Source organism: Xyrauchen texanus, chromosome 5 (assembly GCF_025860055.1).
Source record: "Xyrauchen texanus isolate HMW12.3.18 chromosome 5, RBS_HiC_50CHRs, whole genome shotgun sequence".
NCBI lineage: Eukaryota > Metazoa > Chordata > Actinopteri > Cypriniformes > Catostomidae > Xyrauchen > Xyrauchen texanus.
Window position 1 is genome coordinate 32,101,722 of NC_068280.1, and position 21,312 is coordinate 32,123,033.

The following is a 21,312-nucleotide window of genomic DNA, read 5'->3' on the forward strand; positions in this document are numbered from 1 at the left end:
TGTCTCACATTACCCCGTTCTCCCTTCTATTCTACATTAATAAATCAAAAATTGCTCATGCAAAAATGAATCCGTACATTTGTGGATCAGAAGACACGCGTGCATTTATTGACATCTTGTTCGAATCGATCATGTTCGGTTCATTTGGATTTTGAGACTTCCTTTTCGCAGTTTACAGCATTCCACCCACACACACACACAACTAACGAACAAGCCAGTGCTATTCATTAACGTGAACACGATTCGTAAATGTGTGTCACTATACAATGAAACAAATGCTTTTCAACCGGTGTCTGTAGAATTAAGAATTACATAAATGTGCAGCAATTTGTACAAATAAAGTCATGTTTGTGAGTATAAATGTTCTGCTTTGTATTAAAGTGTAACAACTTCCGCGTGCAAAAAGGAATCCGTGCATTTGTGGATCAGGCGACACGCGTGCATTTATTGATTCCTTGTTCGAGTCGATCCTGTTCGGTTCATTTGGATTTTGAGACTTTCTTTCCGCACTTTCAGCACTGAGGATCCACACGCAACTGAAAGGCAAGGCAGGCAGCTACCACTAGATGGCAGTCGCAGAGAATTACAGAGTTGGCCTGCCCTGGTTTTAGAACAGGTGATAATGGACAATGTTCGCATTCTCCCGAAGAACCTTTAAAACATGGATAATAAGTATATAAAAGTAGCTGCCTGCCTTGCCTTTCAGTTGCGTGTGGATCCTCAATGCTGAAAGTGCGAAAAGAAAGTCTCAAAATCCAAATGAACCGAACAGGATCGACTCGAACAAGGAATCAATAAATGCACGCGTGTCGCCTGATCCACAAATGCACGGATTCCTTTTTGCACGCGGAAATTGTCACACTTTAATACAAAGCAGAACATTTATACTCATAAACATGACTTTATTTGTACAAATTGCTGCACATTTATGTAATTCTTAATTCTACAGACACCGGTTGAAAAGCATTTGTTTCATTGTATAGTGACACACATTTACGAATCGTGTTCACGTTAATGAATAGCACTGGCTTGTTCGTTAGTTGTGTGTGTGTGTGGGTGGAATGCTGTAAACTGCGAAAAGGAAGTCTCAAAATCCAAATGAACCGAACACGATCGATTCGAGCAAGATGTCAATAAATGTACGCGTGTCTTCTGATCCACAAATGCACGGATTCATTTTTGCATGAGCAATTTTTGATTTATTATTGTAGAATAGAACATGTTTATTTGCAAACATGTCTGTATTTGTACAAATCGCTGCACAATCATTCAATCCCGAATTCCACAGATTCAAATCAAATGGCATTTGTTTGTGGTTAGTAAAATACATTCACAACATTTATCTAGTACATGCATAATTGTGTGTGCATTCATTAATAATAATGAGATTAATATCATTCCATAATTTATCTTGTAACACAAAGAAATAGATATTCTGTGATAGTAAACTTAAATAGATAATAATTATAACAAATATAATTTATGGAACGGCAAAAAATAAATACAATTGACACTCTTACATATCTCGGGTCTTTGGTATTGTGAAAAACTGAGTTTTAAAGTATTTGGCCAAGGTGTATGTAAACTTCTGATGTTGAAGTCAGAGGTTTACATACACCTTAGCCAAATACATTAACAATTCCTGACATATAATCGTAGAAAACATTCCCTGTCTTAAGTCTGTTAGGATAATTACTTTATTTTAAGAATGTGAAATGTCAGAATAATAGTAGAGAGAATGATTAATTTCAGCTTTTATTTCTTTCATCACATTCCCAGTGGGTCAGAAGTTTACATACACTTTTTAGTATTTGGTAGCATTGCCTTTAAATTATTTAACTTGGATCAATCATTTTGGGTAGCCTTCCACAAGCTTCTCACAATAAGTTGCTGGAATTTTGGCCCATTCCTCCAGACAGAACTGGTGTTACTGAGTCAGGTTTGTGTAGGCCTCCTTGCTTGCACATGCTTTTTTAGTTCTCCCAACAAATTTTCTATCGGATTGAGGTCAGGGCTTTGTGATGGCCACTCCAATACCTTGACTTTGTTGTCCATAAGCCATTTTGCCACAACTTTGGAGGTATGCTTGGGCTCATTGTCCATTTGGAAGACCCATTTGCAATTATAGAGATAATGTAGCAAATTAGGACAAAGCTAGAACAGGATTCATTATTTTCACCCTTAAATGTCATGAGATGCTACTCGCTGTCAAACACATATTGAGCAACACATAACATATAATCTGTACATGTGTTTTGTATGTGTAATTTATGTATAGCTTATGTGTATTTTATGTGTATCTCCTCAGGCACTTGTTGAGTAAATATAGATGCACAACTTGCATCATTTCAGTAGTATACCCAAATGACAACAGTCAAGTCATACTGTTCATGTGTTGTACTCGCTATAAGTTTACTTTAAATTGTTTATTCATCTAATAGCAATGTCAAATGTAAATCAAGTCAATTGTTGTTGATAGTTCATTGTTGCACAGAAAGTCAAGGTGACATAGTATTTATTTTTATGAATATAGTACTCATTTCTCTTGTAATACAAAAATAAATTAAAAAAAGATATTCTGTGATAGTAAATTTAAATAGACATGAAATAATTATAAAAAATATAATTTATGGAATGGCCCAATGCGTTTGAGGTTTGGTTTGCGTTTAAGGGTTGATGAAAAATTTTAAGAAATCCCTAAGGAAAAATGAATGGGGAAAATACTTCCGGAACCAAGATGGCTGAAAAGGTGGGCAGGCACATTTGCTCTCTATTGCAGGTATGTTTTTTTACTTATAAACTTAATACAGTAGCCTATAGTAACCTTATAATGGCTCACTCAGCAATGATATTAAAAAAGCACATTTTGCTGCACCTATGGAAAGTCTTACCTTTAAGAGTTGATTTTTGTTAAAGGAATTGAAATCATATTTTCTTTGGCAGTCTGGTTTAAGTATCAGGTTGAGTAGAGCGATCCACACCTGGCCATCATGTTTATTCAATTTTAGTTGATCCTCAGGCAGGATAGGCCTCCACTTCCCCTCTGTGTACTTCTCTAATTTACCTACAGATGGAGACAAAAGTATAAATTCTGACTGTGATAAGATAAGGGAAGGGAGAAGAAATACAAAACATATGCTAAAATACAACTGTGAGACTACCTCTGTTCCATGGGCAATTTTCCACCAAATGAACCAGCAGGCATGGCACGTTATGAGTGCTCAGCATCCTTGAGAGCACACTCAAACTCAAACTAAATAAGATGGGGAATTTTTAACATTTGTTATTATTAGGCATTTATATTTAAACTGTTAGTTTAGTGCATTTATATAATTTATTAGTGCATTTCTATAGTCTGTAAAATATAATCTGTTAAATATTGTTTCCCAGTGGTACAGTACAATAATACCTCTCTATGTGATCAGTGATGTAGCATAGCACTGAAAGAGCCTTGATAGAGATGTCAAACTCTAACATATCATTTTGTCTTTGCAGATCCTACAACAAACAGTATACAGTTTATAAACAAGTCATTGTGCTACATCTGAATATTTTGGATAAGTTAGATGGACAGTTAGGAAAATGTTAAGACAACTTTTCAGTATTGGAATTAGCCTGCCCTTAACTGTTAATGGCCCAACAGAAAACTGTGTTCTTCACCTGTAAAGATGCAGTGGCTGAAATCTGTACATCTGTTATTGGGTTCTCAGCTGGGATCTCTCCACAGACAGAGCGTCCTGCCAGCAGTGTAAGTTTGCGATGACAATAATCCACCAAGTCAAGTACAGCATCATCTGCAGCCTCACTGGACTCCTGCATGTGTATCCCACACACATCAACATTTAAGAATTTTCATATTACAACCCTCTCCAAGGCCATTTATTTGAATAACATAAAAATGTATTAAGAAAATTACAAATCAAACCAGATATATGACAACCTATGTTGTCTTCTAAATGAAGAACTGCTTACCTTGTGGAACATAATTGTCTCCAGCAGGTTTATAATAGTAGCTTCATGATGAATCTGCAATTGTGGAAATAAGAGAAAAATGCAATGGCTCAAAGAAATTAGAGGAAAATGTACAGGCTTCAAAACTGTAGATTACATGGTATTAAGCAGCCCATTATTGCACACACTCACCACCATGTAGAGCAGAAAGGTGCTCTTTGGATTAAAGTCCTGAAGTTTGCAAATTATTGTAAACACTTTATGCTTCCAGACTTCTGTCAGTATCATTGCATGTACCAGAGTGGGTATCTGGAAGAAGTACAACAACAGCAGTTGTCATTTATTGAAATGTTTTCATGTGTATGCACATAACTCGGTTTCTTTTTCAGTGCATCAAATTAAACATAATTTAATCTCTAGTACTATATACTAGAGCAGTGGTTCCCAAACTTTTTACAGTGGCGTACCCCTTCAAACATTCAACATCCTTTCGCGTACCCTCTCTATGCCATAGATATAACTGCATAACTTGAAAACTCCCCCCTCATCATGTTGCAGTATGCAAGAATAGCGTTCGGTTCTGTGCCTGGAATTGCGCATCATTGCAGGTACGGCATTGCCGAATTCGAGCACTCTGTGCATTTGCACAGTCAGCTCAAGGTGCTTTTTATGTCTCATTTGACACTGCTAGCAAGGCTGAGCTCATTTGCTGAAAAAACATCATGCATGTAAAAACAGGTCACTACCATGCGTGAAATGGGATTGAAAATTACTGTGTGTGAATATGGAAAATTATTTGGTGGCACTGAATGTCTGATACACCTGTCATCAAAGCTTATGAACTTACACCATCAGAATCAAATCTCCATATGCATCTAACCTTAAATACAAATTACGTTTTAAACTGCGAAAAAAAAAATAATAAAAAAAACTAAAATCATGGACGACTGACATGTTCGAGTCTGGTAAAACAGTGAAGTATTTTACTATGTCACCTAGCACTGGGCTGGGCTGACAAAAAAAGATGCTTGTGTGACGCACGATGCATGAGTAAATGCATTTTTTAACCGCAAGATATCAGGTTATTTCACTGCATATTTTTCTGACCTTTATGACACAACCATTTTGGTGTTTCTACACTAGAGGGCACACAAAATAACTTTTGCCAGTGAGAAATACATGAACTGGGTTTGAATGTTATTTTAGACTGTGATGAAATTGAAAGAACGGTAAATCTCAGAATGTCATTTGCGTACCCCCATTGTCACCTCACAGTTCCCCCAGTTTGGGAAACACTGTACTAGAGAATAAATATATAAATGCATTAATGTTATGTTACCCTTTTATTAAAAAAATTTAGACACTGGTGCTGCTATGGGGTTTCAAATATAGCTGCTGAGGATCATTTTCACAGTCTGTCTCCCTCATGTTTCCAAGACTCTTATTTTGAAGTATTTTCCCAGACTATATTTCCCAATATGCACTGCCCTCATCACTGCCATCTGTTCCTGATTGTTCTCACCTGTTTTCCATTCCCTCATTAGCTTTTGTATGTATAAATACCCTCTAGTTTTTTTTGAGTTCCCGTTTGTTGTTTGACAGTCATAATTTTTTATTAAAGCCTGCACATAGATCCTATGTCTCAGCAACCATGTGTTACTGTCCTCAGGAAGTGACAGTGAATTTTTTCAGTAAGCATCTTTTTCTTTTCTGACTGTCGAAATTTACCGCTATCCATTTTTTTTCCTATATGGAAAGTTGTGGAAAAGTAATAGCAATTTTTTTTTTCGTTTCTATTGGAGCACCTTGGAATTTAAAAAATAATATTTGCTATTGACTCAAAATTACAGCTATAAAAGTTCACCCCACTAAATAGTGTATTCTCGGTTCTAGACACTTTTCACTTGGAAATGTGAAAAGGGTCCATTGTTATGTAACCATACAGTGGTGCCAAAAAAATAATTGTATTTGAAGTGTGTGTGTGTGTGTAATAAATAAATAAATATATATATATATATATATATATATATATATATATATAAGGTTACACCAAATGACATGAACAATTTGCGCCTTTTCACAAAAATATCAAAATGATTATCAGATATTTTTTAAAACTTCATGCTCAGTCTTGAGGGTCTGCTGTCCGCTCTGTTTAATGTTTTTTTTTTTTTCATGGTCAACATAAACAACACAATGCCTATGTTGGTTTCACCCAATGACTTTGATTTGGTGGATAAAGGTATTTTTAAATATAAATTATATTTTTGAACACAATTGTTTTATTTAAAAAAAATAATTAAATAACAATATTATAAAGATTATTCTACACTATGCAAATTTCAGGAATTTCAGCTTTTAATGAGACTTTGACATATCTTTATTTAAGCCCCAGAAATGTAATAATGTATTTTTAATGTAATAGATCTGGACAAAAATGAGCATCACTTCATTGACCCTTAGGACACATGGCCATAGAATGCACCTGTCACCCTCTGTTACTGTATTTTATGATGAATTTTGTGAAAAGAATCCACATTATAATCATGAAAACTTTTTTTTTCTAGATTGATCACCCACTGTCAAATATATGCATATTTTCTACTCCAATAACTGAACTAGTAAAGGTAGTGTGGGCTGTTTCTACGAAGGATGCTTAAACAGTTGTGTTAAAAATTTGTCTTTTAACGGTGCATTATAGATTGAGAAACCCTTGTTATTAATGACACCTGTGGCCGTTAAGTGAACTGCAACCAGCTACCTTTTGCTCGTTTTCATGCGCACACTCCTTAGGGATGCGTTAATCGTCCAAAACAATGACGTGACGTACAAGGAGGCAACGTGATTCACCGACATCATGCTGACAGATGAGGTAGCATAATTAAAATTGCACAGCTATGATTGTTTTACTACAAACTTTGAGACTGTATATGTGACTCAACAGTGCTGGAACAGGGCTAAAACAATGTATGGATATAAGTCTGGCTATGCAAGACAGGAGTTTGAAGTAATCACTTTTCTTTGCATGATACATAGGCTATTGTATAAATGCAGTCAATGTCAGCGTTAGCTAGCTAGCCAGCCAGCTTTATCAATAGCTGTTAGCTAAATTTGGTGGATGACGACAGTAGCTGTTGACACCGTTCAGTTGTGGATGTTGATGTGATTCCATCACAACTGTCATTTTGATATATTGATGCGATATTGTTTTATAATAATAGAATGTGTATATTTTCTGCATAACCAAGTTACGTTACACAAATGAATGGGTCTTTTTGCATTATCTTGAACATTGTCTAGCATTCATTTCATGTGTTATTGTAGTTTAGCTAAAATTACACAGATCAATCTTTATGGCACTATATTTCAGATGCTTTGCAGTTATGTAAGTTTACCTGTCCGATAAGAACACAAATTCGGGGTCTGTTTTGATCTCCAAAACCAAACAAAGGTCCCTCCAGAAATCAAATGTCCTGCTGATGTTCACTCTAGTTTTCGCTCGACCACAATCACGTTTCCGCTTAACCAGATGGGATTCAGTTGATAATAATTTTTTTGGCTTACTCCGAGTTTGTGTAGGAGTCAGTGTTGTGCTGGGAGCCGGACATTTGCTGGATTCCATTTCTAAGATAACGTTACCTAGTGTTGCAGTTTGTTGTCGCTGTTGAATAGTGGAAGAGAAGCACTGAGGCAAGGCTCTCTGGAGCGCTCATAAACGTCACATCAGCGACCCACTCCCTTCGCATGAAAATCCGTATACAGGCTTTAATAGGCAACCAAGGAAGTCTGGGAAGGGCTCGTTTTTTTTTTAAGTTATGTTACAAGCCGTTCATACATTTGCAAAAAAAAGGGCAACAATTTCATTAAATTGTTACATACTGCACCTTTTATAGAAAGATAAAATGTTTTCTTGACCATTTTTTAAAGTGAGTGAAACCTTTGAAAACGTTTGGTTACGTATGTAACCTCCGTTCCCCGAGGGAGGGAACGACACGTTGTGTCGGAGAAGCGACACTAGGGGTCTCTCTTGAGCACCGATATTCACCTCTGATCTTATTGAAAAGGGCCAATGGGAGTTGGCAGTCAGTATTTGCATACCCCGCCCCCGGACATACGGGTATTTAAGCGGGGCAAATACGGGAGTTCATTCAGGATTTTTCTGAGGAGCCGGAAATGGTCCGGCCACAACAGTTCAGCGACATGGCGGAGGAAAGACACAACGTGTCGTTCCCTCCCTCGGGGAACGGAGGTTACATACGTAACCAAACGTTCCCCTTCTGTCGCTCTCTCCACGTTGTGTCGGAGAAGCGACACTAGGGGACCCATTCCAATCTTGCCATGCGCTGAACCTTGTACGTGGACCGCCGATACAGAGGCGGGCAGGGATTTCATCCAGTGCCACGCATCGTCTGTACCTGGCTGCACGTACCCTTCCCCAATGCCCCATAAGAACATCGGAGTCCTTTTAGTTACCCTGGGAGGGGAACAAGGCGATGTTTGCCAACATGGGAACGGGCCAGCCTGGCTGGGCCTCTTTTCTCTCTATGTTTCTCGCATAGAGAAATCACGGCCGGGGCCCTTACACGCATATAGGGAAGGGGGTCTAACCCAGACCCTGCGGAGACCACACCTGCCCTTTTTCTTGGGGAGGAAAAGTGGTAGACACGTCACACGGCCGTCTTAGGGCTCGTGTGGAAAGTATAGTGCGGTGGTAGCTCCAGCCTCGAAAGGGGGGAGTTGCTACAGCACGGCGACCGAGGCAGCTGTAACTGCCTAAGGGAGACACGGGGGTCCGCTCGTAAGGGAACAGAACCGTGGAATTACACAGAGGGGGAGTCCGAGCAGGAGGCCTTACCTGTGGAGCACCTATACCAGTACAGGGAAGCCATCAGGGTACCCGCAGTGGCTTGGGTCGGTGAGTTCCTCCGCTGAACCGCGGACCCGAAGGGCTGGGGAGGAATCGACCAGGGGCCCGACTCGGAGTGGGGCGCCCTGGGAAGAAGGCGCACTACTTTACCTTGACGTCAGGAAAAGGGCGCTGGGCTCAAGCGATCCACCCGGCCGGTCGGTCTACGTGTTACCGAGTTCTACGGGCTCGGACCTGAGAAAACACGAGACGCAACCGACTCAACGTGGAGGTTGTAAAACCTCGCGAAGGTGTTGGGTGTTGCCCAACCCGCGGCTCTACAGATGTCTGCTAGGGAGGTGCCCTTGGCCAGTGCCCACGAGGACGCAACACCCCTTGTTGAGTGAGCTCCTTGTTGAGTAGGGGCACGGCCTGGGTGTGATAAGCCAGTGTGATGGCGTCGACAACCCAGTGGGCGAGCCTCTGTTTGGAGACGGCATTCCCTTTCTGCCATCCCCCAAAGCAGACAAAGAGCTGCTCAGAGTGTCTGGTGCTCTGTGTGCGGTCCAGGTAAATGCGCAGGGCGCGCACTGGACACAGCAACGAAAGGGCTGGGTCTGCCTCCTCCCGGGGCAGCGCTTGCAGGTTCACTACCTGATCTCAGAATGGTGTGGTAGGAACCTTGGGCACATAGCCCGGTCGCGGTCTTAGGATCACAGACGTATCTGCCGGACCGAACTCCAGGCAAGTGTCGCTGACAGAGAATGCTTGCAGGTCCCCGACCCTCTTAATGGAGGCGAGCGCGATCAGCAGGGCCGTCTTAAGAGAGAGGGCCCTGAGTCCAACTGATTCAAGCGGATCGAAGGGAGGTCTCTGGAGTCCTGCCAAGACTACCGAGAGATCCCAGGAGGGAACTAGGCCTGGCCGGGAGGGATTCAACCTCCGGGCGCCTCTCAGGAACCTGAGGATCAGGTCGTGCTTACCCAAAGACTTGCCGTCTACAGGATCGTGGTGGGCGGCGATAGCGGCAACATACACCTTGAGGGTGGACGGGGACAGCCTCCTGTCGAGCCTCTCCTGTAGGAACAGAAGCACTGACCTAATCGCGCATCTCTGCGGGTCTTCGGCTCGGGAAGAACACCAATCTGCGAACAAGCGCCACTTCAGGGCGTAAAGGTGCCTGGTAGAGGGGGCTCTGGCTTGGTTGATGGTATTCACAACAGTCGCCGGTAAGCCGGCTAGCTCTTCCGTGTCCCGTCCAGGGACCAGACCTGGAGGTTCCAGAGGTCTGGACGCGGGTGCCAGAGCGTGCCCCGTCCCTGAGAGAGGAGGTCCTTTCTCAGGGGAATTCGCCAGGGAGGAGCTGTCGCGAGGAGCCTGAGTTCCGAGAACCAAGTCCGAGTGGGCCAGTAGGGGGCCACCAACATGACTTGCTCCTCGTCCTCCCTGACCTTGTACAGCACCGGTGCAAGAAGGCTCACTGGGGGAAATGCGTACTTGCGCAGCCCCGAGGGCCAGCTGTGTGCCAGTGCGTCTGTCCTGAGGGGAGCCTCTGTTAGGGCGTACCAGAGCGGGCAGTGGGAGGTTTTCTGGGCGGCGAACAGGTCTACCTGGGCCTTGCCAAACCGTTCCCAAATCAGCTGGACCGACTGGGGGTGAAGCCTCCACTCCCCGCCGGGCAGGCGTTGTCGTGATAGCGCGTCCGCTACGACGTTGAGCTTGCCGGGGATGTGAGTGGCATGCAGCGACATGAGTCGGGCGAGTTGTGACATGTGGCGGGAGCGTACGCTGCCTTGGCGATTTATGTACGCCACCACCGTGGTGCTGTCCGATCTCACGAGGACATGTTTGTCCCGAACTAACGGGAGGAACTTCCTGAGAGCAAGAAGGACGGTCAGTAACTCCAGGCAATTGATGTGCCAACGCAGCGGGGCCCCTTTCCAACGGCCCGCTGCTGCGTGCCCGCTGCACACGGCACCCCACCCGGACTGGGAGGCGTCGGTTGTGACCAGGACGCGTCGGGACACCTGCTGCAGGGGCACTCCTGCCCGTAAAAAGCAGAGGTCTGTCCAGGGTCGGAGTGTTTTGAGGCAGGCGGGGGTGATCCTTACCCGATGCGTGCCGCGGTGCCATGCTTGTCTCGGGACTCGAGTCTGGAGCCAGTGCTGGAGTGGTCTCATATGCATCAACCCCAGCGGCGCGACCGCCGCGGATGACGCCACATGCCCCAGGAGCCTCTGGAGTTTTAGAGGGACCACTGTGCCTGGCTTGAAGGAAGCGAGGCAGTCCAGCACCGACTGAGCACGCTCGCTCGTGAGACGTGCTGTCATTGAGACTGAGTCTAACTCCAACCCGAGAAAAGAGATGCTCTGAACCGGAGTGAGCTTGCTCTTTTCCCAGTTGACCTGAAGCCCCAAGCGGCTGAGGTGCCGGAGCACCTGGTCTCTGTGTGTGCATAGTAACTCTCGAGAGTGTGCTAGGATGAGCCAGTCGTCGAGGTAGTTGAGAATGCGGATGCCGGCTACTCGTAGCGGGGCAAGGGCCGCCTCTGCGACTTTCGTGAAGACGCGAGGGGACAGAGACAGGCCGAAGGGGAGGACTTTGTACTGAAACGCCTGGCCGTCAAACGCGAACCGTAAGAAGGGTCGGTGTCGTGGCAGAATTGAGACGTGGAAGTACGCGTCCTTCAGGTCCACCGCTGCGAACCAATCTAGATGCTGAACACCAGCCAGAATATTTCTCTGCGTAAGCATTTTGAACGGGAGTTTTAACAAGGCCCGATTGAAAACTCGCAAGTCCAGGATTGGTCGTAAGCCGCCGCCTTTCTTGGGTACAATGAAGTAAGGGCTGTAGAAACCCTTCCTCATTTCGGTTGGAGGGACGGGCTCTACCGCGCCCTTGGCTAAGAGGGTCGCGATTTCCGTGCGCAGGGAACTGGCGTGCTCGCCGTGTACTGCGGAAAAGCGGACGCCCCTGAAGGGGCCGGGCAAACTGAATTGCGTAACCGAGTCGAATGGTCCGGTGCAGCCAGCGTGATGCATTGGGAAGCGAAAGCCACGCTTCCCAGCTCTGCGCTAGGGGCACCAAAGGGACGAGTATTTTGGACGTACCCGGCGGGGCCTCGCAGCGGGGCAGAACAGGTAATGCAGCGTCAGGCGGCTTCGTTGCGGCCTGAGGCTGAGGTGCTGAGAATAGACTCAAAGCACTTACCTTGCTCCGCGCGCCCGGCAGGGGCGGGTTCTTGACTGAGGAGGAGGTCTGATGTTGGCATCCTCTGGACTCGTCTGAACCGTCCGGCCGGGGGACAGTCATGGGCAGGCGGAAGGCGGGATCGCCGCCTCCGGTGTACCGGGACTGTTGTGATCTGAAAGCACATTGCCGTGAAAACGGCATTTGCGGGCCAGGTGACCCAGAGGCAAAGGAAATGCTCTTTTATTGAGAATGTGGGTACCACAGCCCCCGTCAGGGAAAGGATTCTCCTCCCGGCCCTCCACCGGGGGACGGAGCGGTCTTACCACCTCCGGAGCTAACGTCTTCGGCTCTGGGTCGGCTGTCTCAGGAACGCTTGGGAGCCTTCCGGGTCCTGGAGGGGGTTCGTGAGACAGGGGTGTGCGCCGCCTGCGGAGTGCTCGACGCTGGGGCTGAGAGCTGGGCCCGGGTTGAGGCGGAGCAGGAGCTGGTTTCCTCGCAGGGGGACGCCCTCGGCGGGCAGACGGGGCAGGGCCCGTGGCGGCAGGTCTCGCGGCGGGGCATGATGTGCGAAATGGCCTCCGTCTGCTTCTTCACAGCGGAGAACTGTTGGGCGAAGTCCTCGACGGTGTCACCGAAAAGGCCAATCTGGGAGACAGGTGCGTCCAGGAAGCGGTTTTTGTCAGCCTCACGCATCTCGACCAGGTTGAGCCAAAGATGGCGTTCCTGGACCACTAGGGTGGCCATCGTCTGTCCGAGTGCCTGCGCTGTGGCCTTCGTCGCTGTCAGGGCGAGGTCGGTTGCTGAGCGCAGTTCCTGCAGCACATCAGGATCAGGTCCACCCCCGTGCATGTTTCTGAGAGCTTTGGCCTGGTGGACTTGCAGGAGGGCCATCGCATGCAGGGCGGAGGCAGCGCGTCCAGCCATAGTGTAGGTCTTCGCGTTAAGTGAGGATGTTGTCCTACAGGGCTTGGATGGGAGTACGGGGCGACCCCGCCAGGAGGTAGGGCTACCGGGGCATAGATGGTGCGCAACTGCCCTATCAACCTGGGGAATCGCGTCGTACCCGTGGCGCTCTCCGCCGTCGAGGGTGGAGAGAGTGGAGCGGGTGGCACCTAGACGAGCGGAGAGCGGGGCTCTCCACGTAGATGTCAGCTCATCATGCACCTCCGGGAAGAAAGGGACCGGGGGATGCGAGGCCGCGAACGGCGCGCTGCCCCCAGGAACCAATCATCCAACCGAGAAGGCTGTGGGGAGGATGGAGGGTTCGAGGCGGCCCAGGCAAGCATGTCAGACATCTGAGCGTCGGCCTCAGCCTGAGCCTGCTGGCCCGAAGGCGGCAGTCCAGGGGAGTCCTCGGCATCAGACACCGCACTCTCCGATGCAGCGGCGAGCTAATCTGCTTCAGACTCGGGAGGATAGACAGCCGGGCCGTGAGGCTAGCCGCTATCGCCGCGAGCGTGGACGGAGACCAGCGAGCGTGTCGGGGAACAGGAGGTTCGAGGGGGGTTACCCGGCGAAACTGCACCCGCTGCCGCCCCCAAATCGCCCCCAGCGCCAACCGCACCGTCCTTAATCCCGTGGGAAGAAGGAGCAATGCGGGGTGCAGCTGGGGTGGTTTGCTTTCTGTTGAAAGCAAGCCGCGACCGCAACATGGTCATGGTCATGTTCTCGCAGTGAGAACATGAACCATCCACAAACGCCGCCTCGGTGTGATCGCGGCCCAAACACACGAGACAGCGCCTGTGGCCGTCTGAAGCAGAGAGCACTCTACCGCATCCAGGAACGACACAGGGGCGGAAAGGCATCTTGAAAAAGACGCGTCCTTAAAAGGACGTTCAACGCCGCTGTGTTTGCTCTTTTAGAGAAAATTACTCTTTTAGTAAAAACTCTTTTAGTAAAAACTCTTTTAATACACAGTGTGTGTGTGTAAGTGTCTGCGCTGTCGAAGCGCTCAGGGGCAACAATGCACGCCGTGCACTGAGAAGGAGAAAGCCGCTGTTGTGCGCCGTCAAGATCCAACAGCATGCAGATCGTCAGAGGAAAACAGGAACGTTTAAGTGCCGTGTAACTCGCAGCAAACTGCAGACAGACCATTGGCTCCGAAGAAATTTTCTGAATGAACTCCCGTATTTGCCCCACTTAAATACCCGTATGTCCGGGGGCGAGGTATGCAAATACTGACTGCCAACTCCCATTGGCCCTTTTCAATAAGATCAGAGGTGAATATCGGCGCTCAAGAGAGACCCCTAGTGTCGCTTCTCCGACACAATGTGGAGAGAACGACGGAAGGGGAACTCGCATTACCTTCAGTGGTGTAAGATTAATGTGAACACTAGGAAGGACAAGTCATCACTAAACTTTTCGCTGTGGAGAAAGAGCTTGCGTGATCAGGGTTGCCAGATTGTGTGACTAAAGTGTCACCCTGGCAGAATATTTCCAAACTGAACAAGTGTCAAGATCTAATTGGGGGATTTCACCTACAGAAATCTGGTAACCCAACACATGTCAATCCAATTCTGATTGGCTAATCGCCCTTATTTAATGTCAGTTATTTATCAAATGTACAAAAAATATTTTACTTGCATGATTGGTTCTAATTTATACATGACACAGTTAATCTAAATGGGATGGTGGTTTTTCAAGGGGGATGCTTTTAGGTATTCCTTGCACAATGGGATGGCGTTTCCTTGTTCTCTCAGACTTTGCTGATGACAGAGTGAAGGAAGGCATTCACCCCCAGTGGGGATTGGGACATGGAGTACCAAAGAGGACATTGGGCAGTCTCCACAGAGGCGAATAGGCCAATATCAGCTTTGCCGAACATTACCCAAAAAATTAGAACCGTCTCCATTCTCCGGCCAATGGTCCCTGGCGAAACAGCATGTCTGCTCTGCAGTTCAGACGGCCCAGAACATACGTTGCAAGCTGGGAGAGGAGATGGCGTGTGCTCCACATAAGGAGGCATTGTGCCAGGCTCATTATTGGTTGCGATCGAGTGACACCCTGGCACTTTATATACGCTACCACTGATGTATTGTCTGACCAAATGTTGGAATGGAAAGCCTTCACAGCTGAGAAGACTGATAGCATTTCCAGGTAGTTGATGTGCCACACCAGTTTTGCACCTGTCCAAGTGCCGAAAGTCAGGTGTCCATCGCACAGCTTGCTCCAACCCATGTTGGACGCATCTGTGGTCCCCACATTCTGTCTGAAAACCTGACTCTGCATAAAACCTGACCCTGCTGATAAAGGTTTAGATATGTCCATGTTGCAAGAGCAGCCAGACAGCGGTGTGTCACAGTGACACGCACGCGCACCGGCACCAGGCGTGACAAGGTACGTGATGTTTAGGCCAGCACTGGAGAGTGAAGTATCAAGTCTTGTGCTAGCATAGCAGAGCCTCTGATTGGGCCAGTAATAGCCAATCGTCGAGGTAATTCAGAATGCGTACGGCGTTCATCTTCAAAGGGGTGTGCACCGCATAGACACATTTTGTGAACGTGCACGTGCCAGAGACAATCTGAAGGGGAGGACTTTGAATTCATATGTCGTTCCCTCGAACGTGAATCTCAACAACAGCCTGTGATGTGGAACAATTCGGACATGAGAGTATGCGTCCTTAAGATCTATTGACGCAAACCAGTCCTGTGGGTGGATGTGTTATAAGATCCACCAGTTAACATTTTGAATAGGCATTTTGCAAGCACGTGCATCTCAGATATAGGATCGTCCGAAGTCTGCCATCTTTTTTCGGAATGAGAAAATAGCGGCTGTATAACCCTTTGTGAGTTTGGCAGTCTGGAACAATCTTTATCGCAAGGAACAGTCTTTCAAGAGGAGATTGTGAATTTCTGCCCGTAAAAGCAGCGCATCTCGTGACTGAACCATGGACTGTATAATACCGCTGAGGTGACAAGCGTGCAGATTGGAGCATATAACCGTGCTCGATTACTTTTTTTTTTTTTTTGCACCCAGTCTGACACACCTGTGGACCTACACAATATTTTATTGTTGTGTGTGAGTGATGTTATATATTTATATATATAGATAGATATACTTATTACCTGCATGCGAGTAAACTCAGTAAAACAACTTAATAAAGGAAAGTAAATAAATCTAAATAATAAATCTTTTGCCATTCTGTGAATACAGTATGTGTACAGTATAGACACTACATTAACCAATCACAACCAAGTGTGCTTGAATAAGATGAAGTGCACGTGACTGCCCACGGTTGTCCCTGAATCAGCAATAACAAACCTCAGCTTATTACCAGTTTACTAAAGGAAAGAATTGGCGTAGGACCCCATAGATAACTATTTTCTGTGCAGTGGCACTTCTGTTTCTCACGAAAGAGCTAATGTGAACGTCCAATAAAACCGCCCGCTCATGCGCCGCTTGCATCTCGCTCAAGCCCCACTCACAGTGGATGTGTGAACCCTGTGTTAGTGTATATGAACAGTGTGTTTACATTGTAGTCTGGAGGTATAAGGTCTGTGCTTCACTTTCTTATGATGTAATGTGAATTGACTAAATGTGTGTGTATATATGCATATCGCGGCAGCGTTTTTTTGGTCCGTTCTGCATAACATGGCGGCTCGTTATAGCTTATCGCGGCCCATTCGGCCCGTTTCGCAGCTGACCCACCGGCTCGCTCTGTTCTCCCGATGGCTAATCTGCCCCTGATTGGCCCCAAAGTGCATCGGCCCACCAGGAAAATGCCCGGTATGCCAGATTATCAGTCCAGCCCTGTGTGTGTGTGTATATATATATATATATATATATATATATATATATTTCACATTACAGTGCTTTTTTATCGCAATGTGTTACATGACATGCATACCTTTTAGTCTGGGTGTTATGAATAACATCGTCCTACATGCATTTCGAGTTTAATTGTATCCGAATTTATGGTGTTATGAATAAAATTGACATATGTATAGATAACTGACATGTCTGAATAAATGAGCAAGGACCACCAAGAGTGTTTTTATCCATCCCTCCCTCATTGTTGCTTGCGTTTGGCGAAAGGAAGCCGTGTCACTTAAAATAACTTTATTGAAAGAAAAAATACATTTAGGCTCTGGTAATGGAACAGCAGTATCACCAAGATTCCAAGATTTATAATTAGAAACAAAAATGTCGTCGACTTTTGCCGCATCCCACAGCGCAGCACATTGAAGGTAAATGGAATTTCGGTCACAAACAAGGCGGCGCTGTCTTGGAATGACGTCACATGAAACAAGTCAATACTTTAATATAAACATGTTCCAATAAATGTTGCTGTGTTCAAATTGCCTGTATAGCATAGAGCATCAAACCAGCTGTCGGATATTTTGCAGTGTTGTCCGAATTTTGAATATTTCACAAATTTATACCAATAATACATTCTGGTTTACAGTGTGGGTCAATGTTGGTTAGCGTGACTCAATTAGCCCCTGCTGGTAGATACCATCGGGGAAAAGCATCTTTCTCCATTTATAACATATCAATTGAAACCCACATTTGCTTTCAAGAAAAATTAGGAAACAAGACATTTATTATGGAACGCTGTTAATAAATATTAAATTACCTTTCCAAGTGAAACGAAGAGGTCTTTTATAAATTCCTCTTGATTGGTGCGGGCATTTAGAATAGCCTGCATATTGAGTTTCTCAATGAACTCATGCTGGCGAAACCACCTTTTCAAACAAACACGACAATGGGGGTGATTAAATGAGGATGATGATTAAATGCGTGTACTTTAGAACAGGTTAACTTTTACTTTTAGATTGTATATTTCTGTACCTTGGACTTCCGACATCACGCAATGACATCTTCTCCAGACTTTGAATATATCCTTCAGCTTCACCGTGTAGTAGTAATGAAGTCATCTCTTCTGGATGTCCTTCGTTGTGAAAAACTCAACAAAAGCGACAAAAGTCTTGGCTAATTTCTATTCGTACAGACTGTGTGAAAACTGTTACTATGGTTACATGTAAACACTGACGTGCGAAAGTGACGGGACAAGCGCTCGGGTTCGCAGGGACGTGCACAGACATTTTGGGGGCAGAGGCTCAAGTGGGAAAAAAAGGGCACTTCTCATAATTATATATATATAATTATATATATATATAACGTTAAACATATTAACACAATGACTCCCTTTACCAATTTAATTTAATTCCCTCACACTCATGCAATTGTTTCATACTCAACAGATTTCTACAAAATAATCAGTTCACACAGAGTGGTCGTCTATATAGTATTCACTAGGTTTATCACAAGAGCAGGCAACAGCAAAAAAAATGTGCATGTTTTCTTTGCTACTAGTTTTAATGATATAGTCCTATTTAGATTAAATGACTGCACCAAGCAGAGGGGCATAATAGTCAACTAATTTGTTTATTTTGCACAAAGCAATAAATCGTTTTAATTATTTTGTGTTATTGGAATACACCATATGCTTTATGGGTGATAAGCTTTAGTTATTTTGTTTATCTATTCACCTGCATTGCCTTGTCAATGTAGGCCTATGCAAATTAGCGCATTTTAATTAGTTAACGGCTAATTTTCATATCAATGTGGCTATTGTAATGACGTTATTAGACAAAAATTTTACTGAATTCACCTGTAGTGTCTCCATTAAGTACAGTGCATTAGCCTGTATGGCTATGACATATTGCTTTAGCTAAACTTCAGCTAACTTATATTGGCAATTAGCTCATGAGTCAAGACACAAGTTAAAGGCTGTGTCTAGTTTGGAAGGCAGTGTCATCCGGAGGTCGCATTTGTCAGCTGCATACATCATCGAGGCTGTCTCGTTTAATATTTTTTCTTTATTTTTCATCTATTGTCAATTACTTTTATATATGCACTTACATTTATACAATTGTTAACCTTTTTTGCGTTCCCAGTAAATCATTTAAAAATAAATAAATAAATAAATAAATTAAATGAGGCAGTCTCGATGAGGTATGCGGCTGACAAATGCGACCTCCGGAGGACCCATCCTTCCAAACAAGACACCACCTATATTTGACTTTTGGCGAGGCACTGGTAGCTTAGTCCTTTGTTCATCACCGCTCACCTCACCTCAACACAAGCCAAGAAAAACACAACTGGGATAGGAGCTGGAGGGGCTGCTGCCTGCCTGCCTGCCTGCCTGCCTGCATGTCTGTGTCTGATGTGCCGATGTGTGTTGCACTGCTATGCAGAGATGCAGAGGGAGGGCATTGGAGCTTGACAATCTCTTCTCCAGACCTGATATTTTAAACTTTGCCAGGGAAGCTGTGCGCAAACAGGAATATATGCATATATATATATTATAAATTATCTACTACAGATGGTCAAGACATAGACTAATTATTTATCAACACAATAAAGCATCCTCTCAAAATATTTACTCTTTAATTGGAAAATTAAAATAAATATATATTTTTTTAAATCTGGGTAATACGACCAGAAATAAAGTACATTTTCCTAAAAAGGACAGTTCACCATTATCTCATTATTTACTCTATTATTATTATAAAGCTCCAAAAAAACATAAAGGCAGCATCAAATTAATCTTTATGACTCCAGTTACCTTTTTTTGGTTACCTTTTTTTGTTTGCCTGGAAAATCCAAAGGATGTGACGTTTATGCGCGTTCCTGAGAGCCTTACCTCAGACAGTAATCGCTTCTCTTTCAATATTCAACAGCGACAACAAACTGCAACACTAGGTAACGTTATAGATGGAATCCAGCAAACATCCGGCTCCCAGCACAACACCGACTCCTACACAAACTCAAAGTAAGACAAAAAAATCTACTGAATCCTGTCTGGCAAAGTGGGAACATGATTGTGGTCGAGCGAAAACTAGAGTGAACATCGGCAGGGCATTGAGCTATGTATTGCTTTATGTAAAAATTACAAATTAACACATAATGCATCCTAATGTGTCTAAACCAAAAATAACAAAACATGAATTATAACAATATTGGGAAGAAATATGTTATGGCTTCTTGGGCATCATAAATGAGTATCACTTTAAAGTTATAGGAATAACTTTAATGCAAAGTGCTTGTAAACCAAGTCAAGTGGTCAAAGGTGTTAAAAAAAGGCACACTGCACTAAATATCTATGCACATTGTACAGTATATTTCACAGCAGGCACATTTATAGGCTTTCATCATTACTGGGGTGTCTGGGGCCCCATCAAGTACACAATCTATTGTACAATAATGTTGTAGCAGGGTTTAAAAATATTTATTTTATTTATTCATTTTGCAGAAACAGCACCAAAGCATTCTGTTTGACACAGAATTAACACATACAGTCAGGTCCATAAATATTGGGACATCGACACAATTCTAATCTTTTTGGCTCTATACACCACCACAATGGATTTGAAATGAAACGAACAAGATGTGCTTTAACTGCAGACTTTCAGCTTTAATTTGAGGGTATTTACATCCAAATTAGGTGAACGGTGTAGGAATTACAACAGTTTGTATATGTGCCTCTCACTTTTTAAGGGACCAAAAGTAATGGGACAGATTAACAATCATAAATCAAACTTTCACTTTTTAATACTTGGTTGCAAATCCTTTGCAGTTAATTACAGCCTGAAGTCTGGAACACATCATCACCAGACGCTGGGTTTCATCCCTGGTGATGCTCTGCCAGGCCTCTACTGCAACTGTCTTCAGTTCCAGTGATTGACTTGGCCATTGCATAACATTCCACTTCTTTCCCTTAAAAACTCTTTGGTTGCTTTCGCAGTATGCTTCGGGTCATTGTCCATCTGTACTGTGAAGCGCCGTCCAATGAGTTTTGAAGCATTTGGTTGAATATGAGCAGATAATATTGCCGAAACACTTCAGAATTCATCCTGCTGCTTTTGTCAGCAGTCACATCATCAATAAATACAAGAGAACCAGTTCCATTGGCAGCCATACATGCCCACGCCATGACACTACCACCACCATGCTTCACTGATGAGGTGGTACGCTTTGGATCATGAGCAGTTCCTTTCCTTCTCCATACTCTTCTCTTCCCATCACTCTGGTACAAGTTGATCTTTGTCTCATCTGTCCATAGGATGTTGTTCCAGAACTGTGAAGGCTTTTTTAGATGTTGTTTGGCAAACTCTAATCTGGCCTTCCTGTTTTTGAGGCTCACCAATGGTTTACATCTTGTGGTGAACCCTCTGTATTCACTCTGTTGAAGTCTTCTCTTGATTTTTGACTTTGACACACATACACCTACCTCCTGGAGAGTGTTCTTGATCTGGCCAACTGTTGTGAAGGGTGTTTTCTTCACCAGGGAAAGAATTCTTCAGTCATCCACCACAGTT

At 44.4% G+C, this 21,312-nt stretch overlaps 1 protein-coding gene across 3 annotated transcripts in view; it reads right to left on the reverse strand.

The window, feature by feature from the left end:
• The window catches only part of zmynd10 (zinc finger, MYND-type containing 10), a 65,621-nt gene that overhangs the window by 10,234 nt on the left and 34,075 nt on the right, over positions 1-21,312 (reverse strand). The window contains exons 1-8 of one of the 3 annotated variants that reach the window (XM_052127548.1): positions 17,780-17,925; positions 17,565-17,673; positions 4,144-4,260; positions 3,973-4,026; positions 3,661-3,813; positions 3,410-3,498; positions 3,162-3,253; positions 2,892-3,064 (exon numbers count right to left, since the gene is read on the reverse strand). In XM_052127548.1, the coding sequence (XP_051983508.1) occupies positions 2,892-3,064; positions 3,162-3,253; positions 3,410-3,498; positions 3,661-3,813; positions 3,973-4,026; positions 4,144-4,260; positions 17,565-17,673; positions 17,780-17,865 (873 nt within the window). In that variant the 5' untranslated portion in view covers positions 17,866-17,925. Of the gene's footprint in view, positions 1-2,891; positions 3,065-3,161; positions 3,254-3,409; positions 3,499-3,660; positions 3,814-3,972; positions 4,027-4,143; positions 4,261-17,564; positions 17,674-17,779; positions 17,926-21,312 lie in introns of those variants that run through there. The other 2 variants (XM_052127550.1, XM_052127549.1) reach the window with 2 other exon arrangements.